This window comes from Parambassis ranga, chromosome 7, assembly GCF_900634625.1.
Source record: "Parambassis ranga chromosome 7, fParRan2.1, whole genome shotgun sequence".
Lineage (NCBI taxonomy): Eukaryota > Metazoa > Chordata > Actinopteri > Ambassidae > Parambassis > Parambassis ranga.
The window spans coordinates 4,444,003-4,466,182 of NC_041028.1; the positions used below are offsets into that span (position 1 = coordinate 4,444,003).

At 41.1% G+C, this 22,180-nt stretch overlaps 2 protein-coding genes across 2 annotated transcripts; both read left to right on the forward strand.

Moving 5' to 3' along the window:
- The first annotated feature begins 931 nt into the window (after nt 1-931).
- Nucleotides 932-10,535, forward strand: sypb (synaptophysin b). The gene is made up of 7 exons (XM_028410340.1): nt 932-1,025; nt 2,374-2,439; nt 6,822-6,946; nt 7,210-7,408; nt 7,497-7,688; nt 7,772-8,085; nt 10,412-10,535. Exons 1-6 carry the CDS (start codon nt 1,008-1,010, stop codon nt 8,051-8,053), a joined length of 882 nt encoding a protein of 293 aa, XP_028266141.1. The 5' UTR covers nt 932-1,007; the 3' UTR covers nt 8,054-8,085; nt 10,412-10,535.
- Nucleotides 10,536-14,135: 3,600 nt separating this feature from the next.
- Nucleotides 14,136-21,432, forward strand: plp2b (proteolipid protein 2b). Its single transcript, XM_028410834.1, has 5 exons — nt 14,136-14,454; nt 18,933-19,088; nt 19,178-19,276; nt 20,199-20,295; nt 20,394-21,432. Exons 1-5 carry the CDS (start codon nt 14,356-14,358, stop codon nt 20,405-20,407), a joined length of 465 nt encoding a protein of 154 aa, XP_028266635.1. The 5' UTR covers nt 14,136-14,355; the 3' UTR covers nt 20,408-21,432.
- The last annotated feature ends 748 nt before the right edge of the window (nt 21,433-22,180 follow it).

Consider the following 22,180-nt stretch of genomic DNA (forward strand, 5'->3'; position numbering starts at 1 on the left):
AGGGTAGCTCCGATAATGATTCAATCCTCTTACTCTCAGTAGTCCGAGGTTCAAATCCCCCTGACACCCATGGTTAAGGATTGTTTTTATATTGATTTATGTGTATCACCTGCTTAACCAGGTGATATATGTTTGTGCACAATTAAAGGCGTATCTCTTGACTGACAGATGCCCACTGTGGCAGATCACAAGCTTCCTGTTTACACATCCACCCACCCACCTCAGCTCTTTACCCAAGATTTGTATTAAATTGGAGTTAGGAAGATTCAGGACCTGCCAAGGTGGCAAGACACAAGCACAGTCACTTCCTGTTTGTGTGTCACATGGGCTCTTACACCGCCGCGCCCCTTTAGTGGGACCTTGACATCTGATTATCTGGGTGTGGGCAGCGTGAGAGCAACGCTAAGAGACTATAGAGAGATTTGACAAGTAATGTTCACCAATTTATTTTTGTGAAGCTAAAAATCAGTGATGGCCGCAGAACCATCACAATAACAGGACTGAGACTCTGCTGTTCTGTTATTAATGGCAGTAAACTGGCTCATAATCAGTTCATGGTTCTGTTAGGATGCTCCTGATCTCTCTGTGAACTGTTCAGCTCTAGCTTCTATTCTGAAGCGGTATTGCTGCTCTCTATCATTTTGGAGCACCGCTCTCTTTATTCCCCCCCTACATCCCTCCATCTGTCTCCTCACAGCCTCCATAGGCGCTCATCTTCCTTCTCTTCTTCTGTATCATCATCATCATCATCATCATCATCGCCTCCTCAGGGTAAATCGTCTGCTGCTTTCTGCGCTCTGATTGGACAGACGGCTTCATCTCGCCTCTACTCCACACGTCCAACAAACACTCTGACGTCACGACGCTTCACACGTCCTCGGCATCCAGCTCGTGACGCAGTCCGCGGCTCTTCCTCCTGGGCGTCTTCCCTCCCCTGGGCTGTTCCGGATGAGACTCCTCCCTCCCTCCGCACCTTTGATCCTCTTATCAGCGAGTAAGCGGCCAAGATGGATGTTGTAAACCAGGTAAGGCTTTAAAAACAGGATGAAATTCATCTGTTTTCTTACCGTGTGGTTGGTTAGCTGCTGTTTTATGCGTGATATCTTTCTGTCGTGCGCTTTAATGGTTATATCGTTTACGTTTTTGTGCCAGAAATCCGCCGACCTTATGATTTTAATGCAGAGCTCTCGAGCCCTTGGAGTCGAAATCGTAATTTATGCATGTTAAGTGTCAGAAAAAATATTCTTACACGTGCACCGCGATATTCTTGGGCGTTTGGTCATAAAAGATGCTGCAGTGGGTGTACCAAAAAAATGAAAAAATGCTGCAATGACATTTAGCAAAAAAAAAAAAAGGAGACGACGATGATGATGTTAAATCCATCATCAACTGAGATTTCTTAATTGATTCGGATTGTCTCCATCAACCTGCTGTTGTTGCTAAGATAGCAAATCTGATTTAATTTTCAAGGCCCCCGGTGTTTTCTGGTAACCGCAGTAGGCCCGACACACACACACACACACACACACACACAGATAGAAAGGACGGGCTCCTGTATCTGTTCGGCCACGAACAGCTCATCTCTGATATATCTGTGACAAAGCCATCAAGATTTTCCCGAGGATGCGAGCAGGAATTCTACCAGGGCGTACGTCATCTGCTTAATATGGATGTTTGGCGTCTATAGCGCGAAACCAGGAGGGAGGATGCTGGAAGTGAAGTGGGGAGGAAAGCATCACTGCTGCTGCTGCTGCTGGTGCTACTGCTTATTCCTGTGCGGCCATTTATTGATGCACACAGGGACACACCGCCTTCTTTGCGGTGTCGCATTCACCTGCGCACAAACGCTGCTTCTTATATTAAAGGCACATTTAGCTCTTTTTTTCCCCTCCTCATAAATAAATAAAATGGCTGAGGAGTGTGCAGCAAGGGCGCAGAGAAACAGTTAATCAGCTTTGTCTAATTGTAATGCTGGCAGGGGCTTCCTCTCTCTCCCTCTCTCTCCCTCCCTCCCCCCCTCCCCACACACACACTATACACACACCTTACCTCTTTTAAGTCAATAAAACAAAAACAAAAAATACTATCATAGAACACACAGGCTGAGGCATTTTATTTACCGGTTGTTTGTTGCTATCTGTGAAACACAAACACACACACACACACCTGCAGGTGCCAGCAGCAGAGCAGGCCTGTGTGCTGTGAGACTGAAGTAATAAGGTTTATGTTTTTAATCAGCATCATCATATCAGCATCACTGTGCCTGGTCTGCTCAGAGAGTTCACACAGAGAGCAGCACTGAGTGTGATTTTTATTTTTTTTTAAATAATAATAATAATAATTCAGCACTGACTTCTGATGTTTTGTTGACAGCTGGTGGCCCAAGGGCAGTTCACAATAATCAAACAACCACTGGGATTTATAAAAGCTCTACAATGGGTGAGTCTTCTGTTTTATACGTTTTGGTGTTTTCTTTACATTTGAATGAAAATTGTATTAAAAAGGAAATGATGCATGTTTCTTTGCAGTAAATGATGTTGCCATGTCTCTTTTTGCCAGATTTGTGACCTTCTGTCACACAGAGGTCACAAAGCTGCATGGTGTTTAATAATGGATGTGAATGTACACTCTAGGAAGAAAGAGGCTGAACCCTTTCTCAAAAAAAAACACCCTGCTATTTATTACTACTGGGTTGAAATAACACAGAGGTATAGCTGATGGTTGTGATGATCCCTGCCTCAGCCGGCCTGAGCAGGGAGAGACACCAGCCGGATGTAGCCTGTTACGTCATAGCTGTAGTAACACTGTGTCAGTCCACCGGGGAATATAATGACAGTTTGTTAAATCCTCCTCACAGAGCATGACCTCAGAATGCAGAGAGAGAGAGAGAGCATTTATAAACACATTTAATTATTTTATTTAGCTGAATTTCTTCTAATTCTGCTGGAATTTAGAAGAAAAACAACTCATTAGTACACATTACTCATTAAGGATAGTCACAACACCCTGCTGCACTGCTGCTCTATGTTTTTTTCCTTGTGCAAAAAGAGGTGCTAATTACACATGCAAGCCCTGCAGCTATGCAAGGACCTCTATGTAATGTTATGTCATGCCCTTACACATTTCACATTTTATCTTTTATTTTGCTTTGCATTGTATTTACGCTTAATAAAAAAATATTTTATAAAACATTTGTACATCAGAGAGACCTATTCTGCCCCAGAGAAGCTTGTTGTAGATGAGACAAATTTGAACAAACAGTGAGCCATATCTATAATTGGAGATCACCTTGTGCTGTCAAGATCATAAACTATATTTTATCAACAGAGTCAAAGAAATATTTGGCATTCTTAGGTACAGGAATAATGATTTTAATCAATAATACATATCTTTGTTGCTGATATTAAATCAGAAATTGTATTTTGTCCAATTAGTTGATTAGTTAGCAACCATGACAACTGACGAGTGATTCATCCTTAAGGAGCCCTAATGGTTTTCATTAATAAATCATTAAATATGTGCATGCATTGATGTCATGCAGACTTTTCAGGAGATCCTCCTGTGGATGTATCCCATCATTCTTACTCCCCCCCTGCTTAAGAACCTACATAAAACAAACCAGATGAAAACATTTGTGCCAAAGCAGTGTTGACAGAGTCCCTCGCTGTAATGGGCTCTGCAGATATGCTGGAAAAACAGTCAGAGGCATGAGTGTGCTGCATGACTCTGTAGTCCTTCCCTGGAGCTGTGTGAGTGTGCCAACACCTCATCACTGCGCTCCCTGGGTCACTGCGATCCAACCACCAATCAGCAGCCTAGCTCAGAAGGCCTGGGCCCATGAATCATCTGTCAGAGGGCCTGCGTGCCTCAGCGTCAGGCTGGAGGTGGAGCTGCTGGAGCTGCTGCTTTTTCTGGATTAATATGGGCATGCTTTGCCAGCAACACTGTTTTTGGGAGGGGAGCGATGAGCCATGAGGTATTTTTCCAGATTCAGTGATAAAAGGCAGCAGTCAAAATACAAGAATGCCTGTTTGTTAGCTGCACACGTTCGAATCAGAGGGAGTCACTGAAAATGGCCCATCTGTGTGCTGAGAATGTGTGATCACGTTTTTTTTTCCTGATATGTGTGAGATTAAAACAGCACCTTGCATGTGTGAGTCATGTAGCTGTGCCCACCTCCTTACAGCCCACCCCACCCACCCATCCACCCACCGTCCCTCTGTCAGTCTCGGGGGAACAGTGCTGACAAAGCCTAGATTTGATGGATGCTAGAAGACACCCAGTTCCTAAATACAGCTGATGTGAAGCTGAAGCACGGCGTACACAAACAGCCTTCTGTCTGTGCTGCTACAGGACGGCTCTGCTGTGCTTGGATTTAATCTGCATTCATATTTCTGCTCTGACTCATTCTCAGCAGGCATAAAAAGGCTGTTTGTGAGAACATGCAGTAATGGCCTTATTCACTTTGTCGTAGTCCCTAATGTGTAATAAAGGTTGTTGATTTTGTTGTGGCTCAAGGGGCAGTATGTGGTTATTACTCCAGGGCCTCTGTGAAGGCTTACGCAGCTCGTGATTTTTGGGTCTGTTTCTGTTATACAAATATGTCATATATAGAAGACATAAACTGCTAATGGATCATCCTCAAAATGTATCAATCATACTCTGATATTGGTGATTTGGATCAATATTTTTCTGAGGAAAGCTATAGCAGACAGATCGGTTGTGTCTCAGTGAGAAGGATTGTGTATCTTCTCAGCACAGCAAGAGCTGACAACCATCCAGCATATCAGGAGGGGTAGAAACCAGCCTCTGCCTCCTCACTGTGTGACGCTGCCAGCAGTGTTACCATGGCACCTAACACTCAATGTGCCACCATTTCTTTTTCTCCGTCTGGCTGTCCCACTCCTCCTTCTCCATCCCTCCTCCATCCACTCATCTATCACCATAAAAGTGCAGCTTTTAATTGTGCTGCGGCGCCTCCTGTTTAGATTCTGTTTAGATGATATTTATCCAAGCTAGAAGCTACTGTGGTGTGTCTCTTTGGTCCAGACTGAATATTTCAATCCTCTTCTCTAGTGCAGATACAATATGTTACAATAGATGGATGTTTTGCAGACATTTATGGCCCCTTCGTGGTGATGATTTGGTCATTTTTTTTCACCTTACTGGGACAGTATTAATGCCAAAACATATCTGATAGTAAAATAACCTCACCTCCATTTTGGAAGTAAATATTAGTATGCATGCATAGTAAAATTTTCCAGTTGTGACCAGCAGTTTTATAGCTATCATTCTGCACATTGTTTTTTTTCAGTTGGTGTGCAGAATAGAGTAAAAAAAAAACATATGTATTTTGTAGAGTTTGTGTTTTTTCCCACCACTGTGGGCACTGACGTATTTAATTTTAAGTCATCTAAAATTTTAATATTCTCTTATATTCATCTAAAATATTCAGTGCTTTACTGTAAATAAACATGTTTGAGGTCTAGCATTGATGCAGAACATTATACTGCAATAAAAAATTGTGAGAATAGTGAAAAACAAATAATCTCTGGATCATAAATGTCTCAAAAGACGAAGATGTAGCGTAAAGTGAGGGCGAGAGTGGCAATAAAAAGTAATACTGGAAGAACAACAGCACTGACCTTTAATAGTAGAAACAGTTTGTGGCATATGACAGTTACTCTAAACAGCACAGGATGGATGGTGTACATTCACACTGCTGGCTGTGTGAGGGATTCTGCTGACACTGCAGTTACACATGCTGTAGATATTGATTAATTGCTGCTGCAGCAGCATTCAAGCCCACAGTTATTCTGAGGGTTTGTGGTTTAGGAAAATAAACATACATTTTTATAGCTGATCTTATTGATATTAATGTTCCCTTGAACATTTCAATAAATCATGATATGTGTTTTGGTGTAAGGTAATGTTGTTTATCTGTGGCACCTTCTGCCCTCTCTCTCATAATGTTGTGTCTTTTATGAAATTTTCAAAGATAATTGATAATTAAAATCTGTTTATGAACAACAGGGTTTTTTTTTTAATAGAGGATACTAGAAGACAGAGAGAAGAATAGAGCGATCACAAAGGGGCTTGCTTTAGGCAGCTGCTGAGTATAAATCCAACAAGAGAGTCTGCTCCTCACATTAGCTAAAAGATTACTGTAAATAGTTTAGTGTGTTGATGCCTGCAGCAGCTAGACGGTAGTACGAGTTAAGAAGGAAGTGACGTGTGTGTGTGCTTGTGTGTGTGTGTGCTTGTGCCTAAGCTCACGTGTGGGGTGTGGCATTGTGTGTGTGTCTATGTGTGTGTGTATTGTGACTAGCTTGTAGTCGAGTATTTGGTGACAGATGGTACAGCACCTCAGTCAGATTAATAGCTGGATTTTCCATCCAATCGGATCTGGCCTGCAGCGTAGGGAGGGTGTGGTAAAAATAGTCAGACTTATCTAATCTGCGGTGTGTGTTTGTGTGTGTGAGAGAGAGAGAGTTTATCTCTGTGCATTTGTGTGTTTGTGTTGTTTATGTTGTTGTAGGTTGGCAGTTAGAAGGCGTGAAGTTGTACTTTAAGAATACACACTATAAAAAATAACTGCAGGAAAGCAGCTCAAATGTACCGGTTACCATGGCAACGGGAGCAACCCTTGCTGTGTAACCTGATGCTCACACTGCATTGATTTGCACTCTGTGTTCATTTATTAGCAGTTTGAAGTGACTGATCATCACCCTCTCTGTATCTATGTAGTCAAAAAAAATAAGTTTGACTGAGAGGCGTCAAAGATTAAAGATGTTTTGTTTTTGTTTTTTTTACTCCCACAGATCTTTGCAATCTTTGCCTTCTCAACATGCGGCAGTTACTCTGGCATGTTCAAGATGAGCGTGGAGTGCAACAACCGGTCAGAAAGTGACCTTGGCATAGAAGTAGAATTTGAATATCCATTCAGGTATGTTTAATTCTCAATTTATTAGAAATCTGACATAACAGCATTTAGTGTGGATGATGCATGCATTCATTCATACATTCATTATATAATGCATATATATATATATAATAAACAGATTATAGCTTGACAGATTCATAGCCTTGTTACAGTACATTTGATCACTGTGAAATCTGTTAGATGTTGTCCTTAACTAAAAAAAAATATGTATCTTTCCTTAAGAGCAAGAAGAACCTGTGTTGATCTCTTTGTATTTCTGTTCACAGGCTCCATCAGGTTTACTTTGATGCCCCCACCTGTAAGGGAGGGGAAAAGGAGCGTCTATTCCTTATCGGAGACTACTCGTCTTCAGCTGAGTTCTTCGTCACCATTGCTGTCTTCTCCTTCCTCTACTCTATGGCAGCCCTCTCTGTATACTGCTTCATCCTGGAGAAGTACCGTGAAAACAACAAGGGAGCCCAGATTGTGAGTTCTTTGTTAATTTATGTTTCCACTGGCCTCAGTAGATATTTGTTGGTCATGAAGGTGATCTCCCTGTGCTGCTGATTTCCAGGACTTTGTTGTGACGGCGGTCTTTGCCTTCATGTGGCTGGTTTCTTCATGTGCTTGGGCTAAAGGCCTGTCAGATGTGAAAACAGCCACCGACCCAGAGAAAGTCATCAATCTTATCGCAGCTTGTGATGAAAAGGAAAACCGCTGCCGTGAAGTTTATGACCCCAAGGTCTCCGGCCTCAACACTTCTGTGGTACGTCCCACTTCACTCACCTCAACAACAGTATGAGAACAAAAAGCAGTAACAAGCACATTTGTCTCCTCTCTGCTGTGCAGGCTTTTGGATTCATCAACGTGATCCTGTGGATAGGAAACCTGTGGTTCGTCTTCAAGGAGACCGGCTGGAAGGCTGCCTTTGCTGGAACATATGTCCCATCACAGGAGAAGCAGCCCGCCCCCGATTCCTTCGGCCAGGGAGGCTACGGACAGCAGGACCCCTACGCCGGCTCCCAGGGAGGATACCAGCCCGATTACGGCCAGCAAGGAGGCTACAATGAGGATGGAGGTTACAGCCAGGGCTATGAGCAGCAGCCCACCTCCTACTCTAATCAGATGTGAGCCTGCCCAGAACAAACCACAGCTGCAGGATGGTGAGCAGAATGAAATCAGTCTCATTTATCTAATGTGACCTTTCACAGAATAACCCGAAAAAAACACCTCAGACTCAGTCCCACTTAAATAAAGGACAATCAGCAGGCTAGTTATTTGGGTAATCTGAAGAATAGTGTAGAATTAATGATTCATTTCTTTAAACACATTCTTCTTGTGTTGTGTTTTGCTTATGGCTGTGAAAATTAACCCACAATGACCAAAAATGTGCAGGAGTGAGAAAACACCAGTGGTTTCTTGACTGACCACATTCATTACTCAATCAACTCCTTTTACATGCTGTCATTGACACATGAGTATGAGTTGATGCTGATTCAGTTTTTGAACTTCCTCAAACATAAGTGCTCAAAACCTGAACGTTTTAGTTACTTGTGACCCTATTCGAAGGATTCCTACCATCTCAGCTGCAGAAATCTCTTTTAAAGAGCAGAAAAAAACAGCATTGGCTCTGATTGTTCCATACAGATATATAAAGACATCAACTATGATGTGTTTGCAGTCTGCGAGTTGCAAAATCCAGTTTTGTTGCTTATGTGTTGTTTTAAACCTGGAAACACTCTGTGGAAAAAATGACTATAAGAGTATTCCTTTACTACTTATACTTATAGTTAAAAAGGTGAAGACCAAATGAACCTTGTCGAAACAATAAATGACTGTTGTACTACAAAGATAGTAGTGCCGTATGACATGACAACAAAACAACAGGACAGGGATTGCTTAGAGTCATTTTTCTGAACTCGCATGATCCAGCTTATTTCAAGGATGTGTTGCAGCCGTAGCAGAAGTCGTTGTAGCAGGTCACTAGAGAGATAAATATCTATCTGAACTGGATGGAAAACAATACAAATGAATACACAGTGAATATGTGGTCTGCAGAAATGTGCCTGCTGAAAATAAGCTCTGTTTACTTAATAATTCTTCTTCTTGCTGTCACTAATAGAACTACAAACATCACGTATTACAGTGAAATTATATTAGGAAGAGATATATATGAGTAACAGTGTGAATAAGTGTCTGTGCAGCACTGCAAGCATTGCTTAAATATAGATTTGATGTGATGAAATGTGAGATTATCCTTTAAAACCCTTATTTACATTTTCTATCATGCAGCGATAACAGCAGAAACAGCCAACTGTATGTTTATGTAACAAAGGTAAAAGGGTTTATGACACCGCTGCATGATAAGGGGATGGACGGAGAGTGTAGCAGGGTGACCTCATCCGGCTACAGTACATAGACTGACCAGCTCTCTCTTACTTTCACCCAGTCTTAAAATGTCTTAAAAACTACAGTCAAAGAGCTTTTTGATGTAATGCTCGGAGGGTTTGGAATACTCTACCTGACTGCTGAAAGTGCTCTCAGTCCTGAAAGATCCAGAGATGTCTAAGCGGAGGGCTCAGCACTGGGCATGTAGGTGGAGCCAGTGTCTTAGACTTAGACTTTGTCTCCATATGATGAGCTGTATTTGGCTTTTCTGTTTAAAGATTCAGAAAAAGTCCTTAAAAAAATAATCAGCTTTTTTACTGAGAGTGCTGAGAGCCTACATGAACTCACTGCAGTCATTATATGATGACCATAATTGCTGTATTTACACAAGGATCCCTGACTGCTGCTATTCATCATTCAGTCAGCTGCACTCATATCAGGAGAGCCTCACTTCAACCTGGTCACATATTTTTGTGAACAGTAGTATCAGCGGCAGGAATAGTGGCAGTCGCTCCTTTCCAGGCAGCAAATTATATAGTAGAAAGAGCAGGTTACCATGGTAACCAAGACACAAACTGTGATGCCATTTTTTTTTAACTCTGACCATTTTACAACAAGGTAAAAGTAAACAGGGGGGGAAATAAAACAAAACTGGGAATAAACACTACCAAAGAAAATGGCTGCCTTCAACTGCATACATAGTAAATAATTTTTGATGATTAGCTTAGCTCAGCCATTTTCCTTCATTCATGGTAGTTTAAGACATGGATAACTTCTTACTCACTGCAGAAAAAGCCTCACATTTTTGCCTTTAATCTGACTCCACTCTTGCAGAGCCCCCTCACCACCCACAGCACATATCTGTCAGCTGCTCCCCAGGTGCTTCATGCAGCTGTCACAGTGTCAGTGTCATTTGTTTGTATTAGTATAGTTAAATTGTCATTTCCCAAAGTGTTGGGTTCAGCTTTACAATCCCATATTTACTGAGCCTCAGTTACGTTTAAATATGCAACATGTAATGTCATGTGATTAAATATTACGTTTAATACGCTCCCTCCATCTTTCTCTCTCCTCTCCGGCTTCTTTTCTCTCCTCCTCCAGGGTAACCTTGTGATTTCGGAGTGTGCCTCTCGACCACCACCTGCATTTCCACACTCCTCTGTTTGTCTGTTTGTGTATCTGTGAGGTGACAGGCGGCGGGAAGGGGGGACATAGAAGGGCGGACGCTGCATGGAGCTGGGGAGCAGGATGTGGAGGGTACAGGGGGGGGAAGTGGGGAAGGGGAGGGGGGGACATGGGTCTTTGCTGTTACATGATGTTTATTCTCGTGATGTATTTAACTGTAGAAGACAACAGAGGATTGTCTGTTTGGTTATACGAGAAAAACTTGAATACAAATACCAAAACATTCGTTGATGAACATTTAAGAAAAATCTTGTAATGGAAAAGACTTACATTTACGGAAAAAAAAAAATTGTAGTAATATGTAACTTGGGAGAATGTATTTGTCTGTGCTGTGTAAATATCAACATGCTGATATCTATGATTATATGTACACAGTTGAATAATTGTGCACTCCATTTTAGTTGTTATACAACAAATGTTGAGCACAGAGTTATTCAATTGCATTTAATTTGGTTCTGTTTAGGAGCTCACACAGTTTCATTTGTCCCTCAGTTCCCTTAATCAATCCATACAACATACACCATGTTTTCATTTACTCATCTCAGTCTGAGCATCTTTTTTTTTTTTAATTTTGTCATTATGATTTTTTTTTTTTTTTAATTTACTCAGCATTACTAACAGGATTTAAACATCAGGGTGAAAATGAGACGGCATGTTGTAAAAGAAGAGATATATCTATATATATATATATATATATATATATAGAAAGTGAGCAAAGAAAAACTAATATATATATATAAGTAATAGTAGTGTTAACAGTGGGTTGTATGTAGGTCGTTTATGTTTTTATATATATTTTTCCATCACTGTCACGAGAGGGTGAATTCTTGTACACTGAGTATTTTAAATTCTGACACGTAAAAATCTAAAATGCATAGGGATAAGAAAATTAACGAGCATGGTAGCATCTCATGTTTGCTTTCAAAAAAAAAAACAAAAAAAAACCCTGCTATAGTGCTATCCGGTATGGAAATTGTAAAACTGGAGCCGTGTACAACAGTTTTAGCAACGCGTGCTTGTTTATTCGTTTGGCATCAAAGAAAAATTTGTGTCGATGAACCTCGTCTTGTTTTTCGATCGCCTTTTGTGTGGTCCGGAAAGTTGTATGACAGAGTTATATATAGTTTTTTAACCGGTGTTTCTATCACACTGTAACCAGTGACGTATATATATACTCACGCTAACATGAACTGTATGAGAATATTACAATTTTGAAGACTTTGGTTATATGCCATGGTAACTATGAGGCAGTCTGAAGTGTATGTCTCCATATATACTCCTCCTGCATCCTCAATCCTTCTTTAGCTCTTCTCTCTCTCTGAGTCAGTTTACTGCATGCATCTTCCTCCTCCTCCTGAAATCCTAAAGCATCCACGAACATACCAGAGGCTCAAAGCTGCGGGAAAATGTTAAGACTACACATTTAATATCGTGTTTGATCCAGCATAGTGGTTACTGCACAGCACATACTGAACAGCAGCTCTGCTATATTCTATTCAAAGCACAAGGTTAGTGCTGCAATAATTACTTCGCCTGTCCGGCTGCCAATCCTCTGTTTGGATATTCAAGATCGTGTTTGCCAAATGGTGAGAGAGATGTGTCTTGATTGGTAGTTTTTGCTTCCATATACAGTCTTCATCAGATGGCATTCATCTCCAGTTCATTTGTTTTTATTGAATCAGGGTTCTTTGATTCAGGCCGTGTAGAATCAGCTGGCTTTCTCTCTTCCTCTCCCCCACACCTGCACACCTCTGTTTTTTCTCTCTATCTTTCTTTCTCTTTCACTGTAGCTCTTATAAATATGCTGAAATGAAATATACTCTGTTGTTAGTGGTGAATGATGTCTTGTGATACTCTCTCTACGCCTTTGGATAGTGCTGTGTTTATTGTGTATGATGTATTCATATTAGTATTTACGATAATGATAAGTCAGAGAAAAAAAAAATGATATCCAAGACTCTCCAGAATTCTGCTGTATTCTTATTATATGGGATTCATGTGAACAACAAAATGAAATAAACTTGAAATTATTCTGTTGACGGTTAAAATTTGGTGCCTCTGTTCTGCTCGATCGACTGATTTGAATTGTGTTTATTTGGAGCCATGGGGGCAGGAAACACACATTTCCCTGTCTTCAATGCGTAAGGCCTAAGAATGACAACAGATACTGATGGAGTCAGATGAGCGGAATGAGCTAAAGTGGAAAAGGAAACTCAATCAAATCAGATGATAGTGAGTCCCCTGTTTTATTTAATCAACAGTCAAAGGACATTTCTCAGGACCTCATGCAAATAGGCTGGAAAAGGATACACAACCATCGCTAGAGAGTTTGGACTCCACAAATACACAGACAGCTTGTGTCTATCAACAAAGAACACTCCACAAACAAGTCATGTAATAGCCACAAGGCTACAACGGAAACTCTAAGCAGCTAAGTGGCCTCTCTCAAATGTTAATATTCATGAATCCACCATCATGAGAACACGGTGTGCATTAGATGCCTGTCTGCAGTGTGCTGAAGGTCATGTGAACAAATCAAGAGTGCTGCAAATGTTTATACTGCACTCCAACATATGGACCGATTCCATGTGTTAAACATGGTGGTGGTGGTATTATGGTTTGGGCCTGTTATACTGCATCTGAGGTATTGATGCAAAAATGAAGTCTGAAACATACCAGTGAATTCAACAAGGAAATGTCAGAGATCTGTCTGTCAGCTCAGGGCAAAGCGGCCGTTTTACAAAAGAACAAAATTACTGTTGTGAAGTAATCACGTCAGAGTTCTGCCCTTATTCCAACTAGAATGTGAAAGAACCTGAAACAAGCAGGTTCTGGGAGGAAACCCACCAACAGCTGAAGTTCCTTCAAGCCAATGTGAACAAAGTCACACATCATACTTACCTTCAGGACAAAATTGTCTGATGGTGTGTGTCATATTCAGGCATAAATATAGAAAATTGTGCAGGTTTTACAAACTTTGGAGGAGCATTGTTTTTTAGGTTAAATGTAGGGTAGGAGATTCTGAAAACTCAGTGAGAGCCAGATTTCTAAAGTAAACACACGCCCCTTTCTCTCGGAGCTCACCCTGAAGCCACGCCCTCCAATCACATGCACGCGCATTACCTGAAGACGAGCTGCGGTCTGTGATTTCGGCCATCATGCACGTAGCTGTCTGGTGCGCGCAGAGCAGGAAGAGAGTGACAACCAGCCAATACTCCGCACAGGGTCCACCCAGAGGATTGGCTGATGTTTTTAGCGTTTTATAGCTTCCACAGATTATTCATATTCTTTGTTTTAATGCGAAACTGCCGAACTAATTGGTTGCTATCGGATTGTAAAGAGAAGTTACTCTAATTTAACAAAAAATGCACCAGAATTAAATCTCAAACCTTTAAGGTTAGATACTTACCAATGGAACAGGAGGATGCTGTGAAGAATAACTAAATATATAGGCCTATATAAATATAAACATGCTACAGTAATTACTGTACATAGTACATTACTGACTACTTACTACTCTATTAAATTGATTACAGTAATTTCCTGCGTAACAGGAGCGCGGTGTCTCAGCAGTGTTTGTGCCATAAACAGCTCCCCCTGAGGAAAGTGAAAGCCAACGCCCCGCTGAGTCTGTCCCTCCCACCCCACTGTGAGCAGCCTGGAGCTGCTGTGCGTCGACACGCAGTTCAATCGGGGTATTTTCTCTCAGACTTTTCACAGGAGCCGTTCATTCGCCTGCGCAGAGGAAAAACTTGAAACGAGAGAACAAGCTGGGACTGTCACTTCGCCTTGCCTCGTTGCCTGCGTTAAAGTTCCGATCATACAACACAGTGTCGACACAGTAGGTCAGTTGTTACAGAATGGCTGATACAACCGCGTCCAGCCCTGCGGCCAACTGCCTGGAGAAGCTGAAAAGTTACGTGAGGACTCCGAAAGGCTTCATCCTGTCAGCAGAAATAGTAAGTTCGCTGGGCCTGGTCACATCAGCTTTTGTGCAGCAGCTCTGCTTGTAAATGCTTAAACTGACTGCTGTATGTGATGTGTGCTTCCAACTAATCAATATTTCATAGATATTAAAGGGAGTTAATGTTGTTATTGATCTGTTTCACTAATAATGCTGGAAGAGAGATATCACAGGGTATTACAGGTCATTTCTGTGATAATACACTTCTTCACTGGGAGCCTGTGATCTGAGGGGTCACGAGCTGAGGTTAAGGGTTTCCACCTGTCACTTTGTGCTCCACTGTTTTCCCATTTGGCGCCTAAGAGCCAAATGCTGAGCGTTAATGGCAGAAGAAAGGTCAAATGGGCAAGCTCGTGCAACAGTAGTTCACTGCAAACTATTTGTAGGCAGAGTTAGACCAAATATGGTGAGAAGAAATGCACATAAAGGGATTTTTTTCCCCTTACATTACACATCTGGCTTTAGTTAACAGGAATATTATGCACCAACAAAGACGGAAATAGAAACACCTACATGGTACAATAGGTCCTAATAATACGGAGTCATCAGGACAAAGTACAATCACTGCCTGTCTGTGGGAACACGTTTTATTTATACTGTCCTTGACCACCGTTTTCACTTGAATGGCTTTGTTTGCATTTCACAGCAGCATGTTCGTTTCACACTTGAGCCGCTCTGACCTGAAATGCTTTGCATTAGTTCTGCATTTTCAGGCAACAGTATTGTGGTTGCCCAGAATTCTTCAAAGATTGAAGACAAAAATTAAAATTCATTTGATTACACTAAATATAAAACTAGCCTACAGCATAACAAATACATAAAGTTACAGGAACATGAATTCACACTGTGCTACGGAAGCGCTGAACTGCCACAGTAGAAAAAAAATGGAATCACTACTGGTTTGCTGCTGCACAGTGGACGATACTGTGATCAGTAGTATGCTGATCACAGTATCGTCCACTGTGCGCAGTAAGGACAGAATCTCCCCATGTCTTAATCCAAGCATGAAATAGAACTTTTTAATTAAATCTTGTAAATGAGCAATTTTCCGATGTGAGCAGCAAACCGGTTAGGTTAGGCTACTTATAAACAGTTCATTTTTTATTACAGCAATAAAATGTATCTCGTTATAACGAGATAAGTTTTGACGTTATAACGGGATACGGTTTGACATTATAACAAGATAAATGTTGTTATAACAAGATAATATGTCGTTATAACGTGATAGCATTTGACGTTATAACAAGATAGTGATTAAATTTTTTTTCTACTGTGGCAGTTCAGCGCTTCTGTACTATGCTTATCAGTGCCACTGAAATCTGTGTTTTGCTGTCTGCCAGTGTTTTAATCTGCCGTTTGTGCCAACATGGTTTATTGGTGTCACAGATGCATCTTATGCCAACAAGCAGTGAGGGACGGAGCTAAAGGCAGGATGATAAAGCACTCACTGTACTATTTTTTAATCATTACAGAAAGAGGTGAGGTTAGCTCACCTGTATGTTGACAGCGTTTGTGTAATTACTCTCCCTGCCAGAAGGGGGAGGACATATGTTGTGCACTGTAGCTTTAAATGAACCAGACACACCATTACAGAGCTAAATGAGTAGCAATATGACAATAACAATGATACAGTAATACAGTCATACATGATCTCTTATGTTTAGTTTTTACTTCTGGAAATGCTGAACAGTTTCACATATGTTTTAATGCCAAAAAAGGGAAGTATCATTTCTTTCCAGGTTTCTAAGGAAACACTTGTTTCCTTGTGTCACTGAGGAAAAGTTTCTGCCCTCATAACTCAGCAGGCTCATTATAAGGCAGCTCAGACTTTGGTGGTCAGTGGTCCACCCACTGTAAATTTTTTTTTTCTTAAACGAGGTAATGGAAATTCCAGACTGGTGTGAAGTTTAGTCCTGGAAACAGAGAATGCATGAGCAGCTTAGCACATATCTCTGCTGGGCTATGTCAAGAATAGCTTGATAGTGTTTCCTCTCCAACAAACAACAAAGCAAAATAAACTCTAACGGAAATAATCGTTCTAGATATCTGAAATACTTTACAGTGCAGGAAAAGGGTTGTATGAGCCATACAGGAAGTTAGATGTCATTGGAATCTAATTGAAATTTCAGAATGTATACTAGAAGTCTAACTAACTCCCATGCATGAACAGGTCACAGCCACACGCCCATGTAGAGCAAATTTGTTTAACATGTGGTGTGGTTAGGTCAGCAGAGGTAATTTGAAATGAGTCATGCACGGATCCTGATCAGTTGTTCACCTTGCTGTTAAGATTCTGCACATACAGTGGTGATATTGTTTCATGTTTGGATGTTTCTTTAAGTCAATGTGGAGGGGTGAAGTAACATAGGGTGGAGAGTGTAGGTTGTGCAAGAAAAAAAGAAGTAACGACAGTAAAGAAATGAAACTTGAGAAACTTTCCTTTTTAGTGAGTCAGAGAAAGAAAAAATGAAAAAGGAAAAAAAAAACTCTAAACTCCAAAAATGTAAGTGACTTCCTTAGCAACCGTTGCTGTTTGGTGTGTCTCTGCGCCGCGGCCTAGCTCTCCCCACTCATGTTGCTGCTGACTATAATTAGCCAACTGTTCACAACAATTTCTCTCCAGTCAATGTAAAGAGCAGTTCATTATACTGATGTGAATAGATCCTAGTTAGGATCTTCTAAAGCCCACCCCGGTGCAAACAGATCTATGGCTGGGTAGAAAACATAAAGGTGTCGACATCTCAGAGCCATTATGTTCAGAGAGTCTCTTGTGCAGTGGCTGTTTCTCTCTGTGTGTGACGGCCTCCTCAGTAGCCTCTGCTCTCTAAACAGAGCCTCTTTTCTCTTGGACCTTGGCCCTGGCCTCCTCCCTACTCTACAGAGGCAGCCTGTGCCAGTCTCGAGAACACATAAACTACTGATGCATGTGACGCGCTGGCTGGCTGTGTGTTGCGGATCGGGGGTTGGGGGGCAGGCAGTAGTGACAGATGTAGGGCTGGTGTCGAGTCAGTCGAATCATGTGTGTATCATATAGACTGCTGTGATTTGACACTGTCTACTGAGTGGTCTGTGTCTGAGAATAAAACATTGCAATGTGCTTTTTTTAGATGCACGTCATAGTTGAGGCTCAGATTTATTTAAGTATGTAGTTGCAGTTAAGTGCTGCCGAAATTCATCCATTAACACTTCAGTAACATACTGAATTAGTCTTATTTTTAGTTGAAACCGCTGTCACACATCAGTATTGGTATGTACTGGTATGTTGTTGTATATGCATCTTTGTTTTGCAAAAGACAAGATTTTTCAAGCATGAGTACATAGGACAGAGGATGTAGATGGGATAAAGGGAATGAAGGAAAGAAGGAGAAAAGTGTGTGCAGTGTATATGTACACTATATCATTTATCACAAGAGGACGCCCAGTCCCTGTATGGGTCCGCTTCCCAGTACTGTCCTGGTTCTCTCTCCAGCCCATTAAGCATTTGTAAAGCCTGATAAAGAGCGATGAAGGCAGGCGCCGCATGGCCTTGAAGTCAGTACGGGCACATTCTTTCACATCCAGCTGGGGACGACATATCTTTGACCTTCTTTGTGCCATATCAAAACAAGAAGCTAACAGACGCACAAAGTTATCATCTGAAATAGTCTTTATAGCTGTAGTAGTTAGTCCACGCATAGAGGTGTCGAACTGTTGATGGTTGTGGTTTGACCATAATATTACAGAATGCATTGATTAATTGGTCATAGACAATCAATCAATAATGCAAACTTTCATCAGCTGCAGACCCAGTGGAGTGCAGCACTAAGATTTCCATCTTTAACAGGTAAAAACAGACTTAGTGCTGATATAAAGATATAAGGACAAAAGCAGTGAAGTCTCCTTCAGTTTGTCCGTGTTGTGTGAAAGCATCTGCCCACACAGTTTGACACACAGCGACAATAGATAGTGAGCTGTGGGCTGCCTAAGTTGAGGAGTTCTCCACACTGGCAGCATTTCAGTGGACTGAGAAGAATGCGCTCTAGTTTTTTTTTTCCCTCATATGGAAAAATATGATGGAACAAACTCTCACTGTAAATCTGAGATGAAAGCAGCATGTGATCGACTGACTGGCATCATAATCTATTCAGCTGAGTTTTTCTTTGTGAAAAAAACAACAACAAAGAAAAAAACAAAAACAAAGGTTATCATGTGGATGTTGACAAGTGAAGTGGCTGTTGTGAGAGTAACAATGGCGGCCTTGTCGGAGTGATTTACTGCCTGTCTGGCCTTGAATGGACACAGATAACCAGTCCTGTCTTAGGCAAATTGCAGCTGATCCACACACTGTTTATATAATGTAACTCAAAGCAGCCTGTGAAGTGTAACAGAGGGGAGGAATTTAGGCAGCTTGTGTTAGTTTCCTGGGAGAACTGTGAAGTTTTCTGCAATGTCCAACACTCTCTGTCTCTCTTTGTCTCTTTCTTTTCCTTTTAGCTCATCAGTTTCATAATCATCATCTGCTATGCTGCGTCTCTGTACGGAGGCTACTCCGCTGTGGCCATCTGCGAGATGATCTTCGCCATGGTCTTCTTTGGCATCTTCATGATGGAGATGGACAAGCAGATCCAAGTGGTCAACTGGGTCTGGAGTGTGAGTCCTCTTTGCGTCTCACAGCACAAACACACACTCAGTGACACATGTCTTTTACCCAGTTGCTCAATGCTTCCTCTTCTGTGCAGGATCTTTTCCGTGCTGGCATTGGCGCTGCCCTTTATATTATCACCTCTTTGGTCTGTGTCATTGGAGGAGCCGGGGATGGAGCTCGTATCGCAGGCGGGGTCAGTTAAGACGCCGTGACTCGCCCAGTTTTTACTGTTTATTTTTGTCAACCATTAACCATCATCTGTGACTCATGTCTATAATAGTTGTGTGCATTGAAGCGTATGTGGTTTTACAGTCCATTGTTGTATTAGCATGAGCACCACACTATGACTAATGTTATGACACCTTCTGTCATGCTTCCTTCCTGTTTAGCTCTGCAGCAGACCGACTTCCACAATAATTTTGGGTTTTTCAGACAAATGTCTTGTAGCTGAAACTAAAATAATCCAAGCTGACTCAGACACATGTCTTCACCTTATCAGTAGCTGCCCTCAACATTATGACTGTGTTGATTTGATCAGAGCCAAAACAGGATGCCCTCATAGTTGGTGCCCCTTAGAGACCGAGGCAAGGAAACAGCAGCAGCCAATTAAAGTAACCAGAGGAACACACACACACACACACTTAACCAGTGCAGCAAACAGCATCTGATTATATTAATGCAGTAGTTTCCATGGAACATCTAGCAGGATGCTTTTTGTTTCCACATATTTACACATTCCCAGTAAAAACTGCTCCTCCTCCCAGGAAGCCCAGTCTGCTCTGATTGGTCAGTTCCAAATACCGGCTGACCAATCAACATCAGGAGAGACACTGAGGGACATGAAAATAGGACAAAGCATTTCATTGGTATTTTCAGGAAATTACAAACTTTTAAATATTAGTATCATCGCCTACAAATCTATTATAATATGTCATATTTCATAGCTTATCTGATGCATAGTTGAGGAAAGGTCAGATTTTATTTAACTTAACTTTGCTTTAAATAAACTTAACACAGAAAAGTGATGATGTAACTGTATTTGTCTGCATAGCCTAATTTGCATTGGCCAGCTTTTGTTTAATGTGCCCAGTAATTGTTGTGATTCTGCTCCTCAGGTGTTTGGCTTAATCGCTGGTTTCCTATTTTTATATGACACCTACACCATCTTCTTGCAAATCAAGAGTACCAGGCAGCACACAGCAGCTTCCACTGGTGAGAGGAACCGACTTGTATTTATAGGATTATCTTAAAAACATGTGTATGCATACATCTGTATGCGGCTCTATGTGAGACTTTCTTTTTTGTTACAGATGACAGAGTTTAAACACTCCATGACTCATGTACCTCTGTCAAGAACGCAGCAGAAGAACATAAGGAGGACAGTTTGTGCAGAAGAAGAGCAGGTCAGAGATGACGATGGACAGTAAAAACGAGCAGGTCACAGTTTAATCACTGCCGCTGTATGGCATGAACAAATGAGGTTTATTTTAGGGGTCGTGCCTGAGAAGGAGGATGACAAAGCCAAAGTGAGTGGTACTGTACACATGTGCCTGCATGCCTACTACACGAGGAAATCCCCCTCTGAGCTTTTATTACGTATCTCAACGTACCACTGACTAAAAAGGGAAAAATAGGCAATGTAACAAGTAGCTTAATACACTTGTCTACTGGTAATGGACTGCTGTAGTAAAAAGTAACTATTATATGGACTGATGTAGAGACCGGTGCTTTAGAAGTTGTTTAACATCATAATTATTTTCTTCTTGTTTGTTTTCTTTGAGATTTTTCAGCTGGTTAAATATTCTTCTTCTTCTCTCTGTTATTTAATCGCTTCTCCTTGTGTGATACAGTGCCTTAAAGTCTCATTCTGATTAACTTGGTCCTTCATATAATTCATTTTAAGCTGTTGTTGTACTAATGTTGTACTAATAGGCCATATCACAACCTACAGACAGCCAAACACCCATATGTTCATTATTGGAACTACAGTGTCATCCTCCAGTTTTATCTGTCTTCTTCATGTTTTGCTCAGGTTTTATTTCTTGCATTTTTAACACGTAATATGTTTCTGTTTACGTTTTATACTACCCTGTAGTACAAAGTATGTTGTTCTCCTTTTTTCTGAGGCAGATGAAGAAATATTTTATGATTGATATGTACTGTAACTGTTTTCTTGACCATTTTGACATATCTGTCCAAGGTTTCTTTTCTAACATGCTTTGCAGAAGTCTGCAGCTTGTAATTTCAATATTCAAAGCAGCCTTGCTTTGGGAAATAAAAGCCATTGTTACTACAAAAAAAAATGTTTTTGTACACTAATCTTCCATAAAATATAATCTCTAAGAACTTCATGATTGATACAGCTGCCTTCTCTTTTACTACCACTAGATGGAAGCAGCCATCAACTCATTATCTTAAATGAAAAGCTAAATTGTGTCCGTTCTTTTCACTGTAAAATCTTTTAATATCAACCAAGCTGTGATGGTGTCTCCCCACCCAGCATTTAGATATGATAATCAATTATTATTGCTGTCACACAGTTCCTATCTGGATCTTAGTTGACGCCTGTGTAGGATGCATCTGTGATCTCTAATCTCATCACTGTATGCCGGCTGCCCCTACTCTTTATTCTGAGATTACACCGAGTTTATGAAAATCCGCTTCTGTTTCGTTTGGTGCTTTTTAAAAATTGCAATAGCTATTTTATCGACTTATATTTTGAAGATCTGGAGTGGAATCCTGTTCCCATGTTTTGCAGTCATGGTGGCTGCTATTAAACTATTCTCCCAGTGTCGCTCGAGTGTAATAATATGTCTCCCTTTAAACACACCTGTGCTCATATTTCCCTTTCATGTGTACAGATGTAAATGCTGTTGAAACGTGTAAGTAGGATTTAGTGTGAACTTCCGTTGTCTAGGTGAAGTGTAGGCCAAACTTCGGGACAGTTTGCCGTTCAGGTCTAGTATCTTGGACAGGACAGATAAAGTTGGAGCTTCACCGTGTTAGCAACCGGTGGCAGTTCCGCTCGTGTACCTTACAAAATAAAAGCAGGACCGCTAACCGATTGAACTAAACTAATTAGTTAGAAGATTTATTG